This window comes from Hemiscyllium ocellatum, chromosome 10, assembly GCF_020745735.1.
Source record: "Hemiscyllium ocellatum isolate sHemOce1 chromosome 10, sHemOce1.pat.X.cur, whole genome shotgun sequence".
Taxonomy (NCBI): domain Eukaryota; kingdom Metazoa; phylum Chordata; class Chondrichthyes; order Orectolobiformes; family Hemiscylliidae; genus Hemiscyllium; species Hemiscyllium ocellatum.
This window is the reverse complement of record NC_083410.1, coordinates 31,847,196-31,872,951: the sequence shown is the minus strand read 5'-3', so window position 1 is coordinate 31,872,951 and position 25,756 is coordinate 31,847,196. Positions and strand designations below refer to the sequence as shown.

Below are 25,756 nucleotides of genomic sequence, written 5' to 3'. Positions count from 1 at the left end.
GAAGATTTGCTTTTAACTGAAAGAGCTTATTGGGAAGATCTTATAGAGATGATCTTATAGAGATGACATAGTCTATCCATGAACAGCTGTAGATCGACAGAGACACCCAAAGGATTAAATAAATAACTTATTCAAAGTGTGGGCATAGGTAGATAAAGCCATTAAAAAGACCATAGCAATAGGAATTTCACATATAGGGCATAGAGTATAAGTATATAGAAGTGATGCTGAATTCACCTAAAACATTGCTTAGATCACAATACTGTATACAGATTTGGCCAAGTCAATATTGAAAAACCAACAAAGACTGCTGTAGATTCATCAAAAACTATGCCAGTTATGATAATTACAGAGAATATAATACTTAAACTATTTCTACTATAGCAGAAATAGATAAAAATTAGATTCTTAAAAAATGAATTAGGTTTTTGGTATAGTAATCAAGAAACTACTATTATGACTCTATTATGAGAAAATCAGGTCTGAGCCTATGTCTATTTAAAATAGTTATAGCAGGTACAGAGATCAGTGACTAGTTGTTCATTGAATAGCAACCTTCCTACACACTGCCATATGAAGATATCTGTTACAAATCATAATCCTGCATAAAGCCTTATATGCTGCACCATCTTCTTTGAGGCTTGGCAGGCTTGTGTTTCTCAAGATATTATAGGCACAGTGGCAAACCAGAAACATTCCCAATTTTGCCTGGACTCTTGCAACCATGTCCTTGCCCAAAAAATTATGAATATTATGTACAATTCAAAGGAGCAAAGAAATATCTCTTCAAATCCCAACCATGCAACTAGTATGTTGGCACTAATAAACTGGGTGAACTTTAATTGAATTTCTACCTCAGAGATTGTTTATGTTTTCTAACTCTTGATAAAACAGGTAACAATGGCGCTATTCTAACTGTCAACACAAAACAGGTGATAATTAAAGATAAAATTAGAAATTGCTGGAGAGACTCAGCATCTGTGGAAATAAGTGAGTTAATGTCTCAATTCCCTCTGCTTTCTCACCACAGATGCTGCCAAACTTGTTGAATTTCTCCAGCAATTTCTGTTTCTGATCTTCAGAATCCGCAGTTCTTTGTTTTATGATAATTAAAGATTACCTACTTCAAAATGCAATAATTGAACTCAATTGCAATAAGGAAAGTCACAAGGAAATCAATATGTTTTCCGAAGGACACAATAGGTCTGTACTCAGAAATCTCATTCTTCACACAGACAGATTCACAAAGCTGAAGAACGTTGATGCATACTGGGAAATTCGGTACTCATACAGACTGTAACTACACCATCCAAATTCAGCTCAGAGTCAATTCTGAGAAAACAAAAGTTAGAACCCAGAATTTTTGGGGCAGGTTTAGACCTCAAGTTACGAGGCATAATTTGATATGCAACAATGTGTCATTTTCAAAGTTTGGAAGAAGATTTGTAGCTCGGGTGCTCGTTGTTGTGATTATGTTCGCCGTGCTGGGAATTTGTGTTGCAGACGTTTCGTCCCCTGTCTAGGTGACATCCTCAGTGCTTGGGAGCCTCCTGTGAAGTGCTTCTGTGATCTTTCCTCCGGCATTTGTAGTGGTTTGAATCTGCCGCTTCCGGAAGCGGCAGATTCAAACCACTACAAATGCCAGAGGAAAGATCACAGAAGCACTTCACAGGAGGCTCCCAAGCACTGAGGATGTCACCTAGACAGGGGACGAAACGTCTGCAACACAAATTCCCAGCTCGGCGAACAGAACCACAACAATGTGTCATTTTTTTTAAATCACTAAAACCTTAGACATTAGATTTTCAAATATTGATAAACAAATGGCAGTATGATTATTTTTGAAAAAAATGACTAATTCAGTTATAATTAACCATTTTATGTTCATATTTAATATCATGCCAGAGGTGTACTGACCACATTTTTATACACAAATTAGCTGCAAAAGGCAAAATAAAATTGTCAACTTAATAAATATTGACACAGATGACAACACCTCTTCAATAAACTCAAATTAAGCCTAATGAAAACTTATTTTCTTTGCAATAATTTATATGAATATAAGAAGTATGCAACATGCTCAGACTAATATTGGTAAATACAGTACCTCATAAAAGCAAACCTGCTATGCCCATTCAACTTATTCCATTAACAATTCCTATACACAATAACTGAGATAACCAGTAAGGATTGTCCTTCTCAACCTCTCTTGCGCCTCAGGCATGGTGACCCTCAGTTTAAACCATCACCATTTGTCTCTCTCTAAGGAGAGAGCAACCTTGTGGTCTGGTAAGACTATGGTGATTTTACCTTTACATTCATATGTTTGACAGCATCTACAAAACTTGCCCCTCCAGGAGTTAGGGGTCACTAGGGCATAAACACACAGAAATATATCATTAACAGTAATTTCTTCTTTCAAGCCACATGCAGTCCTGATTTAGAAGAACACTACTAATCTTCCACTGTGCTTGGCAATGAAACTAACACTACCTTCTTAATAGTATGGAGCATTTCAGATGATGGCACAGTGGTTAGCACTGCTGCCTCACAACGCCAGAGACCCGGGTTCAATTCCCACTTCAGGCAACTGACTGTGGAGTTTGCACATTCTCCCTGTGTCTGCGTGGGTTTCCTCCGGGTGCTCTGGTTTCCTCCCACAGTCCAAAAATGTGCAGATTAGGTGAATTGGCCATGCTAAATTGCCCATAGTGTTAGGTGAATGGAGTAAATGTAGGTGAATGGAGTAAATGTAGGGGAATGGGTCTGGGTGGGTTGCTCTTTAGAGGGTTGGTGTGGACTAGTTGGGCTGAAGGACCTGTTTCCACACTGCAAGTAATCTTAAAAAAAAATTCACTCGCAACAAAATGGACTGCAGCAGTTCACGAAGACAGGTGACCACCACTTGGACAAGGCTGTTAAAGATGGGCAAGAAATACTGGCCAGTCCATTGCATGAAAGAACAAAACCAGAGTACAGCAAATTAACATTGGCAGTAGATATTGTAAATGTGACCATGTCTCAACAAAAATCACAACAACTTTTATCTACATGGTGTCATGAATACAGCCTATAATTTGGCAGAAATATAATCAGTTAAAAATCGACACCAAATTATGGATTGGTCAGAATTGGAGCAACATAATTTTCAAAGGATTAAAATCATAGGACAGTATTTAATGGAGTAAATGAGTCACTTGCCCACCAGCGTTCTGTGTGTTGTCTTTTGGGGAAGATCCACCACATTATGCACCAATTAGACATTTAAGTGAGCAGCTGCGAGCCAAGATCTAGAATGTCAGGAGGTAAAAGTCTTGCCTGGCAGTCAATGAGCAGGGTTGTCTCCACCAATCCCATTCAAGTGGAATACCAACCACCCAAACATAGGTGAGTGATGGTGGGAAGAATCAATTGTAAAAGATTTAATAGCAGAATACTTGAAAAATGGTGACAGGTTTGGACAGAGTCAGGATTGATTTTTGAAAGGAAACTTGCTGGACGATCAACTCACGTTGAAATTTTTTTTGAAAATATAACTAGAACAATTGAGAAGATGAAGCCAGTGGATGTGATTTACTTGGACTTTCATAAGGCTTTTGATTAGGTCCCACGTAAGAGACTAGCATGCAACATGGGATTTGGGATAGTGTACTGATGTGGATAGAGAACTGGTTGGCAGACAGGAAAAAAAAAGATAATTTGAATAGTAGCCAGTGACTGGTGGGGGAACCAAGGATCAGTGTGCACCCCATATATTAATGATCTAGATGAGGCAACTTAATGTGATACCTCCAAGTTTGCAGGTACACAAAGCAGGATGGGGAGGGTGAATATTGAGGAAGATGCAGAGATGCAATGTGACTTTGACAAGTTGAGTGCATGACAGATGACATATAATGTGGAGAAATGTGAGGTCATCCACATTGTTCGCAAAAAATGGCAATAGATTGGGAAAGTGAGAAACCTGGGTGTCCTTGAACATCAGTTGCTGGAAGTAACCATGCAGGTGCATTAGGCAGTGAAGGCACAAGGTATGTTGCCTTCATCGGAAGGGAATTCAAGTACAAGAGCACAAATGCCTTGCTAGAGTTGTATAGGGCCTTGGTGAGACTCCACCTGAAGTACTGTGTACAGTCTTGGTCACCTCCCTAAGAAAGGATGGTGTGGCTATGCTTTCATACCTGCAACATCTTCTTTAGATTAGGCAACAAAGGTATACCAGACCGATTCCTGGAATGGCAGGACTGGTGTACGTAGAGAGACTAGATTGGTCAAGAGTTCACTGGAGTTTAGAAGAAGTGGGCGGAGCAATCTATTGAGACCTATAAAATTCTCACAGGACTAGTCAGAGTAAATACAGAAAGGACATTTTAAATGACTGGGGAGTCCAGAACCAGAGGTCACAGTTTAAGGCTATGGGGTAGACCATTCAAGACAGTGATAGGAGAAATATCTTTGCCCAGAGAGTGGTAAGCCTGTGATATACTCTCCCACAGCAAGCAGTTTTAGCCATTGAATATTTTCACAACATTACATATGGTTCTTAGGGCTAAAGGGTAGAGAGCAGATTTGTACAGGGTACAGATTTGTATTATTAGCCACTGTTATGTTGAATGGCGGAACAGGCTCCAAAGGTCAAATGACCTACTCTTGCTCCTCTTGTTCTGTTTCTATGTCAAACTGTGTTCACAGTGTTATGGCTGTAAAGGGTGGGGATCACTCGAAAGGGCAGGAGAGGAACTCTCAGCACCATCATACATCCCTAGCCCTTCACATCCCCTCCATTGTATGCATAGAGTCATAGAGATGTACAACACAGAAACAAACCTTTCATTGCAACTCATCCATGCTGACCAGACATCCAAAATAAATCTTGTCCCATTTGCCAGCATTTGGTCCACATCCCTCTAAACACTTGCTATTCATAGGGTCATCTAGATGCCTTTTAAATGTTGTTTAGCCAGCCTCCACCACTTCTCTGGCAGCTCATTCCATATACACATCACTCTCTGCGAAAATGTTTTCTCTTAGGTCCCTTTTAAAGCTTTCCCCTCTCACCTTAAACCTATGCCCTCGAGTTTTGATCTCCCCCACCCCTGGGAAAACAGCTTGTACATTTACCCTATCCATGCCCTTTATGGTTTTATAAACCTCTTTCAGGCCACTTCTCAGCTTCCAGTACTCCAGGGAAAATAATCCCAGTCTACTTAGCCTCTCGCAAATGTCAAACCCTCCAACTCTGGCAACATCCTATTAAATCTTTTCTGAACACTTTCAAATCTCACAACAGCCAGAATAGCCCAGAATTGCATACAGTATTCTAACAGTGGTCCAACGAACATCCTGTACAGCTGCAACATGACCTCTCAACTCTTATACTCAATACACTAACCATTAAGGCAAGCATATCAAACACTTTCTCCACTATCTAAACGACCAGTGACATAACTTTCAAAGAACTATAAACCTGCAATCCAAGGTCTCTTTGTTCAGCAACACTACCCAGGACCTTACCATTAAGTGTATGAGTGCTGCCTAATTTGCCTTTCCAAAATGCAGTATCTCACATTTATCAAAACTAAACTCCCTGCCACTCCTCATTCCATTGGTTCATCTGTTCAAGGTCCCGTTGCATAATAGGGTGAATACCAGCTGTGATCGGATAAGTCTCTTCAGTGCAATTTCATTCTTCACTGAAGGGGCTCAGTCGGTAGTTGGGCAGGAAGGCTGTTTATTCCCACCCCATAATCAGGGTGGAGGCCAAAGGAAACATATACATACCTACCACTCAGCCACCAATTAAATGCTCATGTTATAAGGAAAGCCCAATAAATTTCACCCTTAAATCCTTATATTACAGGAAGTCAATTAGTCTATGAAATTCTTACCAAATCTTTGGACAGTTCAGCAGTTTCGTCCTATACCAAACCTTTATCTCCTTTACCTTGCAAATGAGTTCTTGAAGTGTATGTCTAATGACCTTTTAAAGTTTCTATGGAATCTGGTTCCTAAGGAATTAGATTTTTATGTAAGACCTTCTAAATTATAACAAAGCACTGTGTGAAAATGCTCCAAGTTCCCCTTCTAATTTTTTGCCAGTTAGTTCATGTTTATTATCTCTGCTAACTGACCCAGATGCCAAAGTAAGTAAGCTATTGAACCCATCAAACTTGCCCTATCATTCAGCATCATGGCTGACCACCTCCTCAATGCTATATTCCCACATTATTGCTATATCACTTCACTTCATTAGTCTCCAGCTGACTGGAGTCATAAAGTGCACAAAAGAAAGATGGTTGTGGTTATTGAAGGTCAGTCATATCAGTTCCAGAACATCTCTGCAAGAGTTCCTTAAGGTAGTATCCCAAAACCCAACTATTTTCAGCTAGTTCTTCAGCTGGTTCATCAGCTTCCCTCCTCCTCTCTTTCATTAAGGTAAGAAGTGGGGGGATGTTCACTGATGGTTGCATAATGTTCATGACCACACATGACCCTCTATATATTGAAGCAATCCATGTCCAAATGCAACTAGACCTGGACAATATCCAGGCTTGGGCTTACAGATTCCAAGTAATATTCACACCACACTAGTACCAGAGAATCAACATCTCCAACAAGAGAAACCAGCGATCTCCCCTGAAAGATTCCAACCTGAAATGTCAATTGTCTTGCTCCTCTGATGTTGCTTGACCTGCTGTGCTTTTTCCAGATCCATAACTTCACTGACCCATTCAATGGCTTTGCCATCACTAAATCCCCCACTTTCAACATCTGTGTTTGCTATTGACCAGAAGCTGGACTAGACTAGCCATATTAATAATGTGGCTATAAGAGCAGGTAAGAGACTAGGAAGCCTGAAACAAGCAACTCACCCCCTCTCTTCCTAAAACCTGTCAATCATCTTCAAGGCACAAGACAGAAGTGTAATGAAATATCCCCAACTTGCCTGAATGACTGCAACTTCAATACCATTCAAAAAGCTTGATACTATCCAGAACTAAGTGGCCCGCACGGCTCACTAAATTGTTTGTGGATGCAATACCACTTCACCACTTGCACACAGTGACAGCAGTGTGAACCATCTAAAGGGTGCATTGCAGCATTTCTCCAATACTCCATCAATTAAATCTTCCAAAATCCTGAACTCATCTACTAAGAAGGACGAGTACAGCAGACATATGACAACACAACCACCTGCAAAATCCCTTGCAAGTCGGAGAATATCCTGACTTGAAACTATATTGCCATTCACTCACCACTCCCTTTCTAAGTGCACACTGGGTGCACTTAGGCCACAAGGACAGCAGTGGTTCAAGAAGGTAGCTCACCACCACTTTCTTCAAAGCACTAAAGGATGGTCTAATTAGCAATGATCACATCCTTTGAACAGATTTTAAGATGTCTTAGCCTTTATTCATTCTTAATGGAATGCTCTAGGGAGAGGAATACTGGTTGATTCAGGTGCTCTGCATAACTAAAGTTTCTTATCCCTGACATCTTTGTTGATCCTATCTCCAAGACTTTGCTGTCCCTCCTAAGTGTCTAGAATTGCACATGATACTGAGCTTTAATGAGTGATGTGGATTTCCTTTGTTTTGCATTTAATGTGCCTATATAGAGTCAAATACTTCATAAGCCTTCTTATGCCCCTTATCAAATTGACATGCCACCTTCAAAGATTTGTGAACATCCTCCTGCCCTTACATCTCTTTCAAAATAGTATCTTTAGGTTATGCTGTCTCTTCATTTTGTTTCTTGCAAAGTGGGCTTCTTTACACCTAGCTGCATTAATTTTCATCTGCAGTACCTGCCCATTCTACCAATCTGTCTGTGACCCTGTGGAATGTTATCCTGGTCCCCTTTTTTTCTATAATCCTCAATCCCAAAACTCTACTGCATATACCAGGTCAGTTGCATAAGAAAGGTAATAATCTCAACCAGGACCCTGGGTGATGGCACTGGTTATTTCAGTCCAATTACAGTTTGTCACCATGGCTCACTGCCTCCATTATCAGGTAATTACATAACTAAGTTACAATCTTTCCCATTAATTCATAATGCTTCTCCTCTGAAAAACATTTTGACAGAAATACAAGATCAAAAATAAATCTAAATAGATGATGAAAATGTTAATCTTGAGGAACCATGAAGCAAAATATGACAGCAAAGGTGAATCATATAGTCATAGAGATGTACAGCATGGAAACAGACTCTTCAGTCCATGCCGACCAGATATCCTAACCGAATCTACTCCCATTTGTCAGCACTTGGCACATTTCCCTCTTAAATCCTTTTTACTCATAAAGGCCAGATGCCTTTTCTTAGGATCATAGAATCATTGTGCCAGCCTCCACCACATCCTCCGGCAGCTCATTCCAAACATGTACCACCTGCTGTGTGAAAATGTTGCCCCTTAAGTCCCTTTTATATGTTCCCCTCTCACCCTAAACCAATGCCCTCTAGTTCTGGACTCCCCCACCCCTCAGAATAGACCTTGTCTATATATCCTATCCATGTCCGTTCTGATTTTATAAACCTCTAGAAGGTCACCCTTCAGCCTCCAACACTCCAGGGAAAACAGCCCCAGCCTATTCAGCCTCTCCCTGAAGCTCAAATCCTCCAACCCTGGCAACATCCTTGTCAATCTTTTTCAACCCTTTCAAGTTTCACAACATCCTTCCAATAGGAAGGAGGCCAGAACTGCACGCAATATTTCAAAAGTGGTCCAACCAATGCAATGAAGGATCGGAAATAAGCAGCAGAAAACCTAAGAGTCCAATCTTCTAGAGTTTCAGGGTGGAAAACCAGCTAGGTGACTATCGGAATTCTGGAAAGCTCTGAGGAAGGGTCACTGGACCCGAAACATTAACTCTGAATTCTCTTCACAGATGCTGCTAGATCTGCTGAGCGTTTCCAGCAACATTTGCTTTTGTTTCTGATTTACAGCATCTGCAGTTCTTTTGGTTTTTATTGACTATTGGAATTGTTGTGATTGGAACTAACAATGACATAGGCAATAGTTTCAGCAGCAAGTGGCCTAAGATTGGGCATAGTCTAGTGGTGTCAAACAGGCAGAACTAGGTAGCGTTTATGATGGAAGGAATTTAGTGTTAGAAGCTCAGCTGACCGGAAAAGGACACAAAGGGTACAAAGACTCTTGTTCAACCGGACACAGTGGTTGGGTATGGTATGGATTTAGCAGCCATGATAAAGATGATATGGTAAAGACTGCAGGTGAACTTTCTGGTCTTCTCAATACTAAACTAGACAAAACTGAGGCAGGATTGGATGTCAGAAAAGCAAATTGATAACAGGGTTCTTTTTCAGGTTGGTGACCTGTAACCAATGAGGTTCTACAGGGATTGGTGGGACTACAGCTGTTAATTTATTAATGACTTAGAGGAAGAAAGTGAATGTATTGCAGCCAAATACGCTGGCCAAAGATGACACAAAAATAAACAGAAAGGCAAGGTGCAAGAGGGATACAACCAGTTTACAAAGAGATATTATATGTTAACTAAGTAGGCAAAAAATTGGCAAATGCAGTATAATGCAGGAAAATGTGACGTTGTTCATTTGGAAAGGAGAACAATAGATAGTGAGGACTGCAGATGCTGGAAAGTCAGAGTGGAGCTAGAGAAAGCACAGCAGGTTAAGTAGCATCAGAGAAGCAGAGGAGTCGACTTTTCAGGTCAGAACCTTCCATCAGGACTGATCTAAATGAATAAAAACTGCAGAAAGGGATCTGGGGGTATGTGTGCACAAAATGCAATAAAACACTCAGGTGCAACAAAACTTAGGAAGGCTAATGAAGTGTTGGCCCTTATTTCAAGGAGGAGAAAGTGAGGATTGCAGATGCTGGAGATCGGAGCTGAAAAATGTGTTGCTGGAAAAGCGCAGCAGGTCAGGCAGCATCCAAGGAGCAGGAGAATCGACGTTTCAGGCATAAACCCTTCTTCAAGAAGGTCTTCCTGAAGAAGGGCTTATGCCCGAAATGTCGATTCTCCTGCCTCTTGGATGCTGCCTGACCTGCTGCGCTTTTCCAGCAACACATTTTTCAGCCTTTATTTCAAGGAGACTGGAGTACAAAAATTGGGAAGTCTTACTGCATTTGTACAAGGTGCTGATGTAACAACATTTAGAGTGGCATGAGCAGTTTTGGTCTTCTCATTTGAGGAAACATATCATTGCATTGGTGACAATTCCAAGGAGGTTTACTGGGTTGATCCCTGATATGAAGGAGTTGTCTAATGAGAAAAGATTAAACAGATTGGGTCTCTATTCACTGAAGTTCAGAAGAATCAGAAGTGCTATCATTGAAATATAAAGGATTCTTAAAGGGCTTGAAAGGGTAAATGCTGAGAGAATGTGTCCCCTCGTGGGGGAGTAGTGGACTAGAATGCACAGTCTCAGAACAAAGGGACACCAATTTAGGACTGAGATGAGGAGGGATTTCTTCTCTCAGAAGGTCGAGTGTCTTTGGAACTCCTGCGACAGAGAGCTGTGGGGGCAGAATCCTTGTGGAGATTTAAGGCTAAGGTAGCTGGATTCTTAATCAGGAGGGAAATCAAGGATTATGGGAAAAATGCTGGAAAGTGACACGACAAATGTCATATTGGCCATGAACCTATTGAATGGCAGAGCAGGTTCAAGGGCCAAATGGCAGGGTCTTGTTCCTTTTGTTAATGGTCTTTACACAGAGAAAATGAAGGGGTCATGAAATGTGGTGGAGAGATAGAGTTTGGTCTCCTCAGTGTACATATGATACTATTCCCATAGCTTTAGATGATAAAAGGGACAGTAGACAGAAGAGGCAAAGGATGTAGTCACATGAATGCCTGATGAAGGGCTTTTGCCCAAAACGTCGATTTCTCTGCTCCTTCGATGCTGCCTGAACTGCTGTGCTTTTCCAGCATCACTCTGATCTAGAACAACATTTGTGAAGTGACAACTTATTCAAGTATTTGGTGAAGAAAGCAAAGTTGACGATGAAGTGATCATAGGCTCGGCAAAAGGATTGACCTTGTTTGTTTTCTGTCTGTAGAGCGGGTGTTGCCAGAAGTTTTCAGGAGTTGACAGTCCCTGAAGAAAATTTCAAATAGAATAACGGCAGAAACGAATGGCATTCTGTGCCATATATTAATCTAAATGTGCATAATTCTGGAGCAGGGATGAAAGTGTCTGATCACCTTGATCTAATAATCCCTTCATTTCAATCCAATTTCACTTGCAGATGACACTTGGTATTGACACCTTGTGTGCCATGTTACAGCACCGTGCCCAATTTACAATAGATTGGTGATCTACGATACAACACATATTGATAATGTGTAAGTTGCTATAAAAGAATAATGCAACATGTTCCTTTCCCCCACCCCAAACTATGCCATATGCCAAAATACTAAACTCCTGTAGCAGCACCTTCCCCAGGCTCACTCCTTACCCGCTGCAGCAGTTTCCAGCGGGATCTCGCCAGGCTGGACTCCTCCAGGCTGAGCTGGACACTAGACGGTTGCTCACGCGCCTTGTCGTTTCCATAGCAGCCGCAGCCAGCTCCGGGTTCGGCGCCGGGCGCCGCGTTCTGAATCCCGGGGCCGCGTTCCATCCACGCCACGAGAATCAACTGGTTCCCAGACTCGCAGAAAGAACAAAGTCTCTTTCTTAAACTACTGCTATTCCCTTTGAGTTATCTACAGGACACGTGTTCACAGGGATGCATCTTAATGATTGTTTCACGCTCACAACGTTCTAGCCTTTTTTTAAAAAAAATCTTTCCCTCCCACAAAAGGCACAGAAAAATTACAAAGAGAAAACACAATGTGCATCGGGGGAAAGGGAGCAGGCGAAAAAAAAAGTCACAGTCACGACCGGCTCTCGTGCATTTGTTTTACTTCCGGTTAGAAGGAACTAAAGACCAAAGCGATCGACATGGAGTTGAAATCGACTTGAAAGGCGGAGGGGATTGGCTGGTGAGTGACGGGTGGGTGATTGATTTGTTGTGTCTCCTGGTTGCCCCCTGTTCCTGTCAGGACGGCTGGGCTGGCGGCGGCGAGGGGGACCGTTCATGAGAGATTGATCCCCTGTGTGACTCCTCCTTACTGTGGGCTATTCAATAATCAATCACTCTTCCTTCATCACGGGAGAGTTAGGACACGAGCTTGTCTGCTGCCGCATGCGTTTTGGAGGCAGTGACCTCCCCGTGTGGCGTGTGTTGTGAACTCAGCGGCTCGTGGCTGGATTTTGACCCCAAAAAAAATGCGCCGAGTGGTCGGCACGTTACAGAAAGTGAGGCTGGGCATCCATCGGTGCTGGCACATGACAGCGGCTCCGGATGGTGTGTGCAGGAGCCGCTCCGGAACTCGCTCTGGTCGCCGGAGCTTCACCAACCTTGCGAGAAACTTTAAAAACTTAGAAATGGAAAAGAATAAGTCATGTCGAGAATTCATTGCTGAGGTGAGTACCGCCCACATTCATAGTCTTCAGGGTAATCCAAAGTGACCGTGATATATGTGGTTCACTATAGATATAATTTCTTAGTTTGTCGGCAGAAGTAGACATTTGACCCTCAGGTTTACTCAGCCAGTCATTGAGATCGTGACTGATGTTTGTATTTTTGAATTCCACATTCCCATCTACCCCCAGTGACCTTTCCAGTGTCCTCCCTAACAAATTAATCCACTGCTGCCCTAAGAAAGCATTCAGTGACCCTGACCTCCATCATTTTCTGAGGCAGAGTTCCAAAAGTGTACAACCCTCTGGGAGCAAACAATAAAGTCCCCTCAAGCTCTGTCCTAAATAGGCGACTGCTATTCGTAAAATCACAAGTCCTGGTTCAGAATTTATTCTCTACAACATTTCCTCGTTTGACAGCTCGTGCTTGGGGAGTGCATGTAAGTAGAATTTGACATTTATACCTGGGGCAATTTCCATAATAAATGAGAACAATGAAACTGTAATTAAACTAATGGAATGGTTGAAAGAACAAAAGGAGACCTGGGTTCAATTCCCACCTCCGGCAACTGTCTGTGTGGAGTTTGCACATTCTCCCTGTCTCTGCGTGGGTTTCCTCCGGGTGCTCTGGTTTTCTCCCACAATCCAAAAATGTGCAGGTTAGGTGAATTGGCCATGTTAAATTGCCCGTAGTGTTAGGTGAAGGGGTAAATGTAGGAGTATGGGTCTGGGTGGTGTACACTTCGGCGGGTTGGTGTGGACTTGTTGGGCCGAAGAGCCTGTTTCCACACTGTAAGTAATCTAATCTAATCTAATACACTTGCCTGCCATTGTCTCCATCACTTGAATGTCTACTTGAGTCTCAAAACTAAACTAAACACAATTGTCCAGGTAATTTTAATCAGAAAACTATGCAATGTGTAGACAAATTTCTTAAATTGTTTTGGCTATATAGTTTTAACAATCTGCAGATGCTGTAAATCTATAATAAAAACAATGAATTCTGGAAATCTCAGCACATCAGGCAGAATTTGTAAGGAGATAAACAGACAACTTTTCAGACCCTTGCCTTGTCATTAAAACTAAGAAATGAGAGATTTAACATTAGTACTGTAGGTACCGAGTTGAGAGTATTGAGTCAAGGGAAGGAAGTGACAAAAGAAATGGTTTGGAGTGGGAGTAACAAAATTATAAAAGATGATGATTCAAAGCTAAGGAAGAATAGTGATAAGCCACTATTAGCCTGTAAAGCCCATCTCTGATGCTGGGGATGTTAGGAGGAGGCTGAGATGGATCATCTACTAAGCACCTCCGGATGAAGATGGTTGCAAGTGCTTCAGCTTTATCTTTTGCCCTGATGTGTTGGGCTCTCCCATCTTGAGCATTAACCTTCTTATGCACTGAGTTGTTTAATTTTGCACCACCATTCACAACTGGATATTAAGAACTGTGAAGCACAGATCTAATCTGTTGGTTGTAGAATTCCTGTCTCTCTCTTGTTGTTTATGCATTGTGTCATACAAGTTGTCCTGTGTTGTAGCTTCGTCAAGTTAACACTTCATTTTTAGGTCTGCCTGTTGGTCCTCCTGCATGCCATTCTGCACATTTAATTGAACAAGTTTGATCCCCTGGTTTGCTGTTAATGGTAATGTGAGGGTTATGCCAGGATACAAAATTGCAAATTGTGTTTGACTAAAATTCTGCTGCTGGTGATGGCCTACAGCATGGATGTCTGGCCCTAAGTTGCAATTCTATCCCATTCAGCACAGTGATCGTGCCGCACATCACAGTGGAGGATATTCTAAATGTGAAGCTTAGACTTTGTCTCCACAAGGTGTGTCAGGTGGTCACTCCTATCAGTGTGTTGATGGATTGATGCACTTATATTTTTCAGTCATGTTGCTTCCTTCACTACTTGCCACAGACCCAGTCAAGCAGCAATGTCCTTTAGAACTTGATCAGCTTAGTTAGAAGTGGTGCTGCCAAGCCACTGTTGATGATGATCATTGAATATTCCCTCCCACAAAAAGAAGCTTGAATAATGACTGTGTGGAACAGCCCCAGGACAATGACCAACACTCTAACAGTATACAAGTTAACACTTACAGGTTGAAATCTAAATCTCTGATAGGTTTAACCGTCACGAGATCTGAAAGGATTGGCAAAACATATGTATGAATACAAATTTGTGGACTCTTCAACTCTTAAATTTTTTGATTATCATTTCTGTGTAAGCAGCTTTGCAGTAACCATAATTTATATCTATTTTCACTTTTCATCGATGTAATTTTGACTTGGAGGCAAAAGAGGATGTTGTATTATTGTTTTAAGAACTGGATATGCAAATAAACCAAGGACCAGGGTGAAACTGCATCAGTAAATGCTGTTTTTGGTGGAGCAGACCTGTGTAAGAAACAAGCTACATCCATAATTATCTGTGACACTAAGTTGTATTTGAACCCTTAAATAAATCCATGAGTTTTGCAACTAAACTGACTCCACATAACTTAACAATAACAAAAGCTATGACACCATCCATCCATGGTTTGACACCATCCATCCACTGTTTCTGTGCCCTTTTTGATCTAGCAACGTTTATTACTTACAAGTTCAAAATCTGGAGTTTCACTTGTCTTGACATCTATATTCCACTAACGATTGGAAAAGTTTTAAAGCAAAATGGCTTGTTACATTGAAAAAAATTGCAATAACTAATAATGGCTGTAGTGCTTTGTGAAGAAAACTTGTATTGACAAGTAAAATTTAATGATCGGTAGTACCAAATCTGAAAGGGAGACATGTTACCAACACATTAGTGAACAGGGAAAAATAGGAGAATGCAAAATTTAAATTATCAAATTAATGTAACCATTTGAAACTTGACATCCTTGCATTTGTCCTGGTGAGTGCAAGATGATAAGCACTGTCAACCTATCTCTTTCAGCAATATTAAGTAGACATTCATTTTTGCTTATTAAAAACATATCCTGGTATAATTCTTGTTTTTGAAACTATCCTAATCATACATCCTGCATTCATATAATCGACCGCATGCTTTCAAATGATACTTTCACTTGCAGCATATCATCAATACTTCAGAAAGTATTGAAATCATCCAGATGTGAAAAGATTGATATATAGTTGTAAAATATTGTCTTCATAACTGTTAAGTCATTTTTGGAAGGATGACATTGAATGATCTAAATTTTTTTTGTGTCTGTCAAGGAACATTTGAATGCTGAACTAAAATATTGTAAATCTAAATCACACAAGTACAGTAAACTACAAGACTGGTTTAAAAGGAGATTGGAAGAAGTATGCAACCAATATGTTTCCAACAGTTACAGTCCCTTGGTAAGTAAAAGTTTGTTATAGCATAACGCTGAAAATACTACATTGTAATTGATTTTATAGCTTTTGTTATGATCTAGCTGAAGTTTTTACCGGACAAGTCAGATCCCAGACAGGAGCCTGGTTTGAAAAGTTGTAATTTTATTTGTTTTGGTTTTAACAAAGTGGTCTCCTGCTGAAAGATACACAATGCAGTAGATTTTGCTATGAGAGCAAAACAGAAATTTATTACAAAAGAAATGGATAATAGAACAATCCAAACTATCTACTTATAATGGAAATTCAAAGGTTTTAAGCACACAGTAAAATTTTGGTACTTTCAAAACACTCCTTTATAAAATGTAAAGAAACAAATCAGCTTTTGTGTAGTGCCCAAAACACTGCACTTGGCGCAGTTCCAATAAACACCATCATGTAATATACACATCAGAATCTCTGTATGTAAGCTGAAACTGCGATAGCTTCTTTCTGGGTCTACTATGCTCCTACAACGTATTCAGTGAAAATAACCAGTTTTGGGTTTTTACCCGAACACTTCTGGTCTGGGAGTGACACTACCTTTTTACTCCAAAATAATCTATTCACTAAATCTCTCATTCTTTTCTGAGGAGCACTGTTGTATACAGCCTCCTGTTCCAAAATCTTTCCAGGATAGTTGCTACCAAAGTTAAAAGTGAAACTAAAATTCTGTCAGTTATGGGTGTTTCCCTTAAGTTTAAAATAAAATAATCCAGAATCTTCTAATAAACCCATTAGGCCCCATTAAATATGGAGTTACAAACATTCCATTTGTGCACAAACTTACTCTTCAGCCAGGCTTCAAAGGTTGTTTTGTAATGAAATCACCATCATTACAGATGTTCTTAAAACCACAAACCAATCTGTTACTAAGTCAAAAGTGAGACCCAAACTCCTCTCCAATATCATTAAATATTGTATACACAAAAATCTGACATTTAACATCACTTTCATAAAAAACGTATTTTATGTCGACTCCAATTCTTGTACAGTATATTGTCCAATAGCGACTCTTGATGTAAGCTTTGGATCTTAAGCCATTAATCATGAACGTGAAAAGACTCCAACATAAAATTTATGCCTCAATACTTAAAAATGTATAAGTAAAATCATATATGTACATCAATTATGCAGCGGAATGTTATACTGTAACCTTCTCATATTAGACCATAAGATATAGGAGTGGAAGTAAGGCCATTCGGCCTATCGAGTCGACTCCGCCATTTAATCTTGGCTGATGGGCATTTCAACTCCACTTGCCCACACTCTTCCCATAGCCCTTAATTCCTTGCAAGGTCAAGAATTTATCGATCTCTGCCTTGAAGACATTTAATGTCCCAACCTCCACTGTGCTCTGTGGCAATGAATTCCACAGGCCCAGCATTCTGGCTGAAGAAATGTCTCCTTATTTACATTCTAAATTGACTCCCCTAATTCTAAGGCTGTGCCCACAAGTTCTAGTATCCCTGCCTAACAGAAACAAATTCCCAGCATCCATCCTTTCTAAGCAATGCGTTATCTAATAAGTTTCTATTAGGTCTCCCCTCAACCTTCTAAACTCTAATGAATACAATCCCAGGATTCTCAGCCATTCATCATATGTTAGGCCTACCATTCCAGGTATCATCCGTGTGAATCTCCACTGGACATGCTCAGTGCCAGTATGTCCTTCCTGAGGTGTGGGGCCCAGAATTGGACGCAGTATTCGAAATGGGGCCTAACTAGGGCTTTATAAAGTCTCAGTAGCATATTGCTGCTTTTACAGACCAACCCTCTTAAGATAAATGACAACATTACATTTGCTTTCTTAACCACGGACTCAACCTGCAAGTCAGCCTTTAGAAAATCCTGGTATATCTCGTTGACGTGGATGAGCAGGACCAAAGGGTCTTTGTCCGTGGTGTACATCTCTATGACTCTGACTCTATTGCACAAGAGGTCCTGCATTAGTGACCTAGTGGCAGTAGGGACTGTAGTAATTTCCGGGCTGCTGGCAGATGTCAGTTAACATCATTAGTCAACCATATAATATGAGGCCATTGCAATTCAGTAGTAAGCTTTGGGCTAAATGAAAGTGGCCAAGGGACCCCAAATTGCAAAGAAATAACTTGCAGAAAGCCGTCAGCTCTCCTGTGACCCACGCCCTGAGATCTTCATTCCACCCTTTGGTCTGGAGTAACTTTGAGATCCTGGATCTTCGATGATAGCAGTCACAGCTCCTGGTGGCATTGGCAGGCACTGATGAACTACTATCCTCTGACTGGATAGCCATTACCCAGGACCTGAATCTCCGTGAAGACCTCCCTGGCCACCTATGTGTCCGAAGGTGTCCAAAAGCCATCAGGGAATTGCTGGGATTTCTCTGATGATTCTGTGACCAATAGGGGAGACTCTTGTCAGACTGATTAAATCTCACCCATTAGCACAAATAGAGGAATACTTTGAGAGCCCCAAAAAGTGAAAAGTGCCATCCCTACCTAAACCATCAGGTCCGGGTGATGTTCTAATTTATGCAACCTGATATACTTCACCCCTAAACCCGAGGCCATTTGCCCAGCTTCAGGCTGGCTGCTAATTTAACCATGAAAGTACAGAACTTTAATCAGCAATTGGCTTTTATATTAGCACATTTTAAAACAGAAAAACATTCAAAGGTAAATCAAACCAGCAAATATGGTGAATTTTAGAAAATTTAAAGGCGGGTTCACCAAAAGTTTAGCCAGATAGGTTGGTTTTAAGGAAGGACAAAATGTTTAGAAGAGAAGTAGAGAGTTGCTGATTCTTAAAAAATGAAGCATAAAACATTAGTTGTAGGGTTGCATGCTGAGCTGCAAAGTTCATTTCCAGGCATTTTGTTACCCTACTAGGTAACATTTTCAGTAGGCCTCAGGCGAAGCAATGCATTCCTGCTTTCTATTTATATGTTTGGGGTTCTTTTGGGTTGATTTTGTCATTTCCTATAGTGAAGTCACTTCCTATTCTTTTTCTCAGGGAGTGGTAGATGGGGTCTAACTCAATGTTAGACATCACCAACCTAAACATCTGGAAATGAACCTTGCAGCTCAGCGACCAAACCCACGTCCAAAACCTCATCCTGAGCTACAAATCTTCTCAAAACTCACAAAGCATAAAACATATGGTGTGGCCACCAGTGACGAGGTGGTGAGAAAAATAATGTACAAAGGTGCAAGGCTGAGGAATTGAAAATTTAGGGAGGGTTTGTAAGGCAGTAGGAGATTGCTGAGAAAAGGAGAAAACAGTACCATTCATGATATAAACATAATGTTCAGAAAATTTCATAGAAGGGACTTGTCAGACTGGGAGTCAGACAAGTTAAAGAGGAAGCAACATGAAAACAGCACTCTTTTGCTCAAAATGTTTCAAGTTGCAACTCACTTCCAGGTGCTGGGACTGCAGACTCTCATCCCATTCTACATATAATCATACCTGGTGGTGTCATAAATAATGTGCTGATGTAAAGCAATTGGCTAAATCCTTATGTCCCCAAGCACAGTTAAATTCCATAAGTTGCTCTTTAAAATAGGCTTTATACTTCAACACTATGTATTACCCAATCCAGGTTCCCCCTCCACAGTTTATGCCAAATCACAGTTTATGATCCCAGCTGATGCTAATACTGAAAATATAATATCTCAGAGTGAGACCTGGTTTCATAGAACATAAATTTAATTTTCCTTTTTGTTTATTGTGGTGATCAGTCACAGAATATATTCACAAGAGGCTGCCAATGTAAGACAATAATATAAAAATTTCTTAAGTGCAAAATAAAAATAGAAAGAGCCAACCCTTTTACCCTAAACAAAAACCTTGTCTCAACCTTGGCTCCTGTCTCCACTTTACAATCATCTAGTTGAATGAGGAGCTTCAATCAGTTTTTTTTGTCAACTTTCTGCATTCACTCAATGCTATTTTCTTTGTTAATGTCTCTTGCTGAGACTTCTCTTACTGAATTGCAAGCCATTCAGGATTTTTTCTTCTGACCTGACAATTTTAGCGACTGCTAAACTAACAACAACGCATCAGTTATTATAGACTTTTTTTCTGTCCAAATGAATCTACATACTGTCTAGTTGCTCCTGGTCCATCCTAATTTTCTATATTACCTTTGTGTTTTCTCTTCTATCTTTTCATGTTTGCTCATTCACCTCAAGGTTTTAAAGATGTCAGTTAATGTATGTAAACAGTCAAACGCTCTACACACCTGTTGAGAACATGTTCTCTGTCTTCTTAATAGACAATATGGAAATACAGATCTGAATTGGTACAAGAGACAGGACCGGCCTATGTCCTCTGACTTAGTGGCAAGATTATAATGAGGTCAGCGAGATGGACCTCATAGAGTATATATTTCCCTGATTGGGACTATTGGTCTGGTCCAATCAGGGAACCCTGGCTATCAAATATAAACAGAAGTATCAGACATTCTGATACCCTGAAAGCTGGCACTGAGATGGTGCACCAGGTTCAAGGACTTTCCACATGTAAATAAAGGGTGACTTGGTGATGGGATCCAGCTTCTGCAGTTATTTTAGTGGCGACAAGAGTGAAGCATGTTGCTGAAGAAACTTGCTCGCAACAGTCATCTTTTGGGTAAGCAATTTTGTCATTATGCCGTTATTTGGGAAGCTTGATTCATTCAATCCTGCCATTGAAAACTGGTTATTCTCCTGATAGCTTGTCGACCCGCTGCATTTTTGGTTATGAGGATCCTACCTTTCTCAGAAGCACCTGATACTAAAACCTTTTAAATGTTGGTCTGTTTAATTAAGAAATATCATGACCCAAAGCCTACTCTAATTCTGAGATGTTATTGTTTTTCAATATTGCCTTTCAAGAACCAGGGGAATCCTGTATCGGGGTTTTTGACTAGGTTGAGAGGATTGGCAGAGGTGGGTGACTTTGGTTTAACCCGTAATGAGATGCTGTTTAGTATGTGGGATTAATGATGTAACCATGCAGAAGTGCTTACCAGGTGAAGCCCAACTGGACTTCAAACAGGCACGACAGTGTGTTTTATTATTGGAAAGTGCAGCAAGTGGAACATTTTGAGTTTGAGAAGTGGAGACCCTTGCCTGTTTGGCTGACTTGGGGAGCATCATTTAAATGAAGACAATTGCATAGCCACACTCAGGACATATCCTGAACAGAGGGACTCTAGGTCAGCCCGCAGTAAAATTCTAAAACCGAGCCAAGCCTTCGCCAAGTGCTTAAAATTTTCTTCAGGATCCGAGCCAGCAAACCATTGTAGTTCAAGCCAGTATGTGGACTCAACAGCAAATGAGTCCTACTAGACCTAAATTGAGGAAGAGAACTCATAGGCCAGTATCCAATAGGGTACACACCCTGGAAAGTCCACCTCCATCTTGTTTGGAACAGTTAAATTGCTTAGCGGCATCCAAATCAGAACCAATCAAAATAAACATCTGATTAAATGCTCATCGGTTCTAATGGAGATCGATACAGCTGCAGCAGCTTCTGTGATTGCCTAACCTGTCTTTAACAAAATTCGATCTTGACTCTAACCCTTGCGTTTGCACAGGAGCTGAGTTAGACCGCAAACCTATACCGGGGAACCTTTACACGTTTTAAAAGTACAACTTTGGTTCCAGTCTCTTATGAGAAACAGATGGTTCAATTACCGCTGACTGTAATAAAAGGCTCGGGCCTAGGCTTGATGAGGCAAAATTGAGATTCACTGAGATTGGCTCGACATTTGTCAATTAGAAAATGGCTGCCCGAGTGAAATCCTAATTAAACACCTAGAATTCTTTCAGGAAGGTCTGGGGACTACCAATGGAGCCAAGGCCACCTGGCATGCTGACCAGAAAACAATTCCACGTTTCTGCAATGTCCACCTAGTGCCATTTGCCTTGCAGGCAAACGTAGAGGCAGAAATCATAAGGCTGCAAAACGAAGGTATTTTCAATTCAGTCCCATTTGTGAAAGCAGTGGTTGTACCGATTTTTGAAGCTCAATGGGTTACTTCACCTTTGTGGGGACTTTACAGTTTGTTTAAACAACTTTTTGTAGCTGGATAAATACCCAATCCCTCGTATAGAAGTTTTATATGCAAAATGGGCATGGGGGGGGTGGGCGCTGTCCCTCACAAAGCTGGAAATGAGCCATGTACTCGGATGAGGATTCCCAGAAATATGTACAAATAATATCCATAGGGGTTTGTACCAGTAAAGGAGACTGTACAGGTTGATGATGCCCTAAATGACAATTTTTCAGCAGAGGATGGAGAACGTTTTATAAGGTATACCCAAGGTTGCCATTTATCAAGATTACATGCTAATAACAGGGATGAATAATGAGTGCCTAGAGAACTTGAACATAGTCCTTAGACAGTTCTCCCAGGGGGTATATGCCTTCAAAGGAAAATGAATGTGTTCCAGGCAGCCCAAGTGACCTACTTGCGCTACAGAGTCAACAAGACCAGGTTACACCTATTGAAAGATAAAGTGAGGGCAATCAAAGGTTCCCTGTTTCCCATGTCTGTAACGGAGCTTAAGTCTTTCGTTGGGCTGATGAAATATTATGGAAAATTCCTACATAACCTAGCCTCCATTCTGGCATCTTTGCATCACTCTTTTAAAGAAAAAAGGGTCAGCCTTAGAAGTGGTCGCAAAGCCAAGCCATAACTTTCAGGGAAATGAAGAAACAGCTATCATTCTCTAAGGTGCTGATACGCAGTGATCCCAAGTGAGATCTGGTATTGACATGCGATGCCTCCGCATTCAGCATCAGGGCAGTATTGGCTCATAGGTGGCCCTGTGGAGAGTAATACCCAATAGCATATGCATCCAGGGCTTTGGCTGATGCAGAGAATATATACATCCAGGTTGAGAAGGAAGGTTTGGTGGTCATATTTGGAATCAAGATGTTCCCCTAGTACCTTTATGGACCAAAATAAAGACCACAAACCCCTACTAAGTCTACTTAAAGTGACACTGCCTTGTCCTCCCATAGCTTCTTGCCAAATTCAGTAGTAGGCTCCAATACTAGGTGCATATAATTACAAGGTGGAAATCACTTGGGATGTCAAGCAGTGAATGTGGATACAGTGAACCACCTCCCATTGGTAGATAGAATACTGGTAGTACTACCACTGGACAGTCTTTCATGGTCTTAAATTTTCTGGACCTACTTCCAGTCACAGCATGGCAAAACCAGCCTTTGGAAGCAAAAAGATCTGGTCCTAGCAAAATTAAAACAACTGAAGGTGATGGGGGAAACAAAAGGGCCAATGCAACATAATTGAAACCTTTTTCTACCCAAAGAGACCAGGTCACAGCACCGAACAGCATATTATTATGGGGAGCAAGAGTGACTGTCCTGAGCAAAGGTTGCCACCAAATAATGGCAGAACTCGACAAAGTCATCTTGGGGTTTCTAAAATGAAGATGTTGATGCAAAGCTTTGTCTCGGTACTTGGTTTGAATGCAGACATAGTTATGTTGATGAGGGATTGCCCAGAGTGCCAACAGGTTGCCCACATTCATGGGAATGCCTGGGTAAATCCTGGACTCCATTGTATGTTGACTAGCAGGGCTAGTTTTAGGCCTCAGTCTCTCGGAAGACTTCGCGACGGCTGGTGGGTAAGTTTGGTCGTTTATTTAATAGTTAAAAATTTAAAGTTTTCTTTCAAAAAAAGCGGTAGCAGACCCGGAAGGCGCGCTAGGTTACTTGGGTAAGGTTTTTTTTTCTCCCCTTATTTAAACGCGTAGGCGAGTCACCCGAGGCACTACACGAGTAGTGCCTCCCACCCTTCCACCTCCTCTAACCTAATAATAAGACCAATTGTGACTAGCGGGTAAGTGCTGCATTTTCCTTGTTTGTTTCTTTAGATTTAGTTGGTTTTGTTGTTGTTTTTTTTAAGGAAAGCTTACTTTTAGAGGGATGGCAGTGCAGAGAGGGCAATGTTCCTCTTGCAACATGTATGAGGTGAGGGAAGCCATTAGCGTCCCTGCTGAGTACACTTGCAAGAAGTGCACCCATCTCCAGCTCCTCCAAACCCGTGTTAGGGAACTGGAGCTGGAGTTGGATGAACTGCGGATCATTCGGGAGGCAGAGGAGGTCATAGATCGGAGCTTTAGGCAAGTAGTTACTCCGAAAGTTCAAGATAGATGGGTGACAGTGAGGGGGAGTGGGAGGAGGAAGCCAGTGCAGGGACCCCCTGCGGTCATTCCCCTCAAGAACAAGTATACCGTTTTGGATACTTGTGGGGGGGATGACTTACCAGGGGCAAGCAATGAGGTTCAGGCCTCTGGCACGGAGCCTGGCCCCGTTGCTCAGAAGGGTAGGGTGGAGAAAGGTAGAGCAATAGTTCTTGGGGACTCGATAGTGAGGGGTACAGACAGACGGTTTTGTGGGGGCGACAGGGACTCACGTTTGGTATGTTGCCTCCCAGGTGCAAGGGTACGTGATGTCGCTGATCGTGTTTTCCGGGTCCTTAAGGGGGAGGGGGAGCAGCCCCAGATCGTGGTCCACGTTGGCACCAACGATATAGGTAGGAAGAAGGGTGAGGATGTCAGACAGGCTTTCAGGGAGCTAGGTTGGAAGCTCAGAGTTAGAACAAACAGAGTTGTAGTCTCTGGTTTGTTACCCGTGCCACGTGATAGAGAGTCGAGGAATAGGGAGAGAGAGCAGTTAAATGCGTGGCTACAGGGATGGTGCAGGAGGGAGGGATTCCGGTTTCTGGACAACTGGGGTCCTTTCTGGGGAAGGTGGGACCTCTATAAAAAGGATGGGCTACACCTGAACCTGAGGGGCACCAGTATCCTTGGGGGGAGGTTTGCTAGTGCTCTTTGGGAGGGTTTAAACTAACTCCGCGGGGGCATGGGAACCAGGACTGTAGCTTTAGGGTACAGGACCTTGAGTGTAGGGAGGTTAGGAATAATGCAGCGATCTCTAAGGAGGGTGCCTGTAACCAGAAGGGTGGATTGAAGTGTGTATACTTCAAAGCCAGAAGTATAAGGAATAAGGTAGGTGAACTTGCAGCGTGGGTTGGTACCTGGGACTTCGATGTTGTGGCCATTACAGAGACGTGGGTAGAACAGGGACAAGAATGGCTGTTGCACGTTCCAGGGTTCAAATGTTTTAGTAGGATCAGACATGGGGGTAAAAAAGGGGGAGGCGTGGCATTACTTGTCAAAGATAGTATCACAGCAGTGGAATGGATGATGGAAGAGGACTTGCCATCTGAGGTAGTTTGGGCTGAGGTTAGAAATAGGAAAGGTGAGGTCACCCTGTTAGGTGTTTTCTACAGGCCTCCTAATAGTCCTAGAGAAGTAGAGGATAATATTGCGAGGATGATTCAGGAAAAGAGTGAAGGTAACAGGGTGGTTGTTATGGGGGACTTTAACTTCCCAGATATTGACTGGGAGAGCTATAGCTCGAGTTCATTAGATGGGTCGGTGTTTGTACAATGTGTGCAGGAGGGTTTCCTGACACAATATGTCGACAGGCCAACAAGAGGGGAGGCTATATTGGATTTGGTTCTAGGTAATGAACCAGGCCAGGTGTTAGACTTGGAGGTAGGTGAGCACTTCGGGGACAGTGACCACAACTCGGTGACTTTTACTTTAGTGATGGAGAGGGATAATCGTGCGCCGCAGGGCAAGAGCTATAGCTGGGGGCAGGGAAATTATGATGCAGTGAGGCATGACTTAGGATGTGTGGATTGGAAAAACAGGCTTCAAGAGAAGAACACTAATGAGATGTGGGGATTGTTCAAGGAGCAGCTACTGCGTGTCCTCGATAGGTATGTACCAGTCAGGCATGGTGTAAAGGGCCTTGTGAGGCAGCCGTGGTTTAGTAAGGAATTGGAGTCCCTTGTGAAAGGGAAGAAGGCGGCATATGTAAAGATGAGGCGTGAAGGTTCAGTAGGGGCGATTGAGAGTTATAAGGTAGC

At 41.7% G+C, this 25,756-nt stretch overlaps 2 protein-coding genes across 5 annotated transcripts in view; one reads left to right on the top strand and one right to left on the bottom strand.

Moving 5' to 3' along the window:
- camkmt (calmodulin-lysine N-methyltransferase) overlaps positions 1 to 11,884 on the bottom strand; it is a 375,134-nt gene extending 363,250 nt beyond the window's left edge. For both annotated transcript variants that reach the window (XM_060831383.1, XM_060831384.1), the window contains exon 1: positions 11,444 to 11,884. In XM_060831383.1, the coding sequence (XP_060687366.1) occupies positions 11,444 to 11,605 (162 nt within the window). In that variant the 5' untranslated portion in view covers positions 11,606 to 11,884. The remainder of the gene's footprint in view (positions 1 to 11,443) is intronic.
- Positions 11,885 to 12,025: 141 nt separating this feature from the next.
- prepl (prolyl endopeptidase like) overlaps positions 12,026 to 25,756 on the top strand; it is a 57,821-nt gene continuing 44,090 nt past the window's right edge. For 2 of the 3 annotated variants that reach the window (XM_060831381.1, XM_060831380.1), the window contains exons 1-2: positions 12,026 to 12,453; positions 15,676 to 15,804. In XM_060831381.1, coding sequence (XP_060687364.1) covers positions 12,256 to 12,453; positions 15,676 to 15,804 — 327 coding nt within the window. In that variant the 5' untranslated portion in view covers positions 12,026 to 12,255. Of the gene's footprint in view, positions 12,454 to 15,675; positions 15,805 to 20,380; positions 20,431 to 25,756 lie in introns of those variants that run through there. The other variant, XM_060831382.1, reaches the window with a different exon arrangement.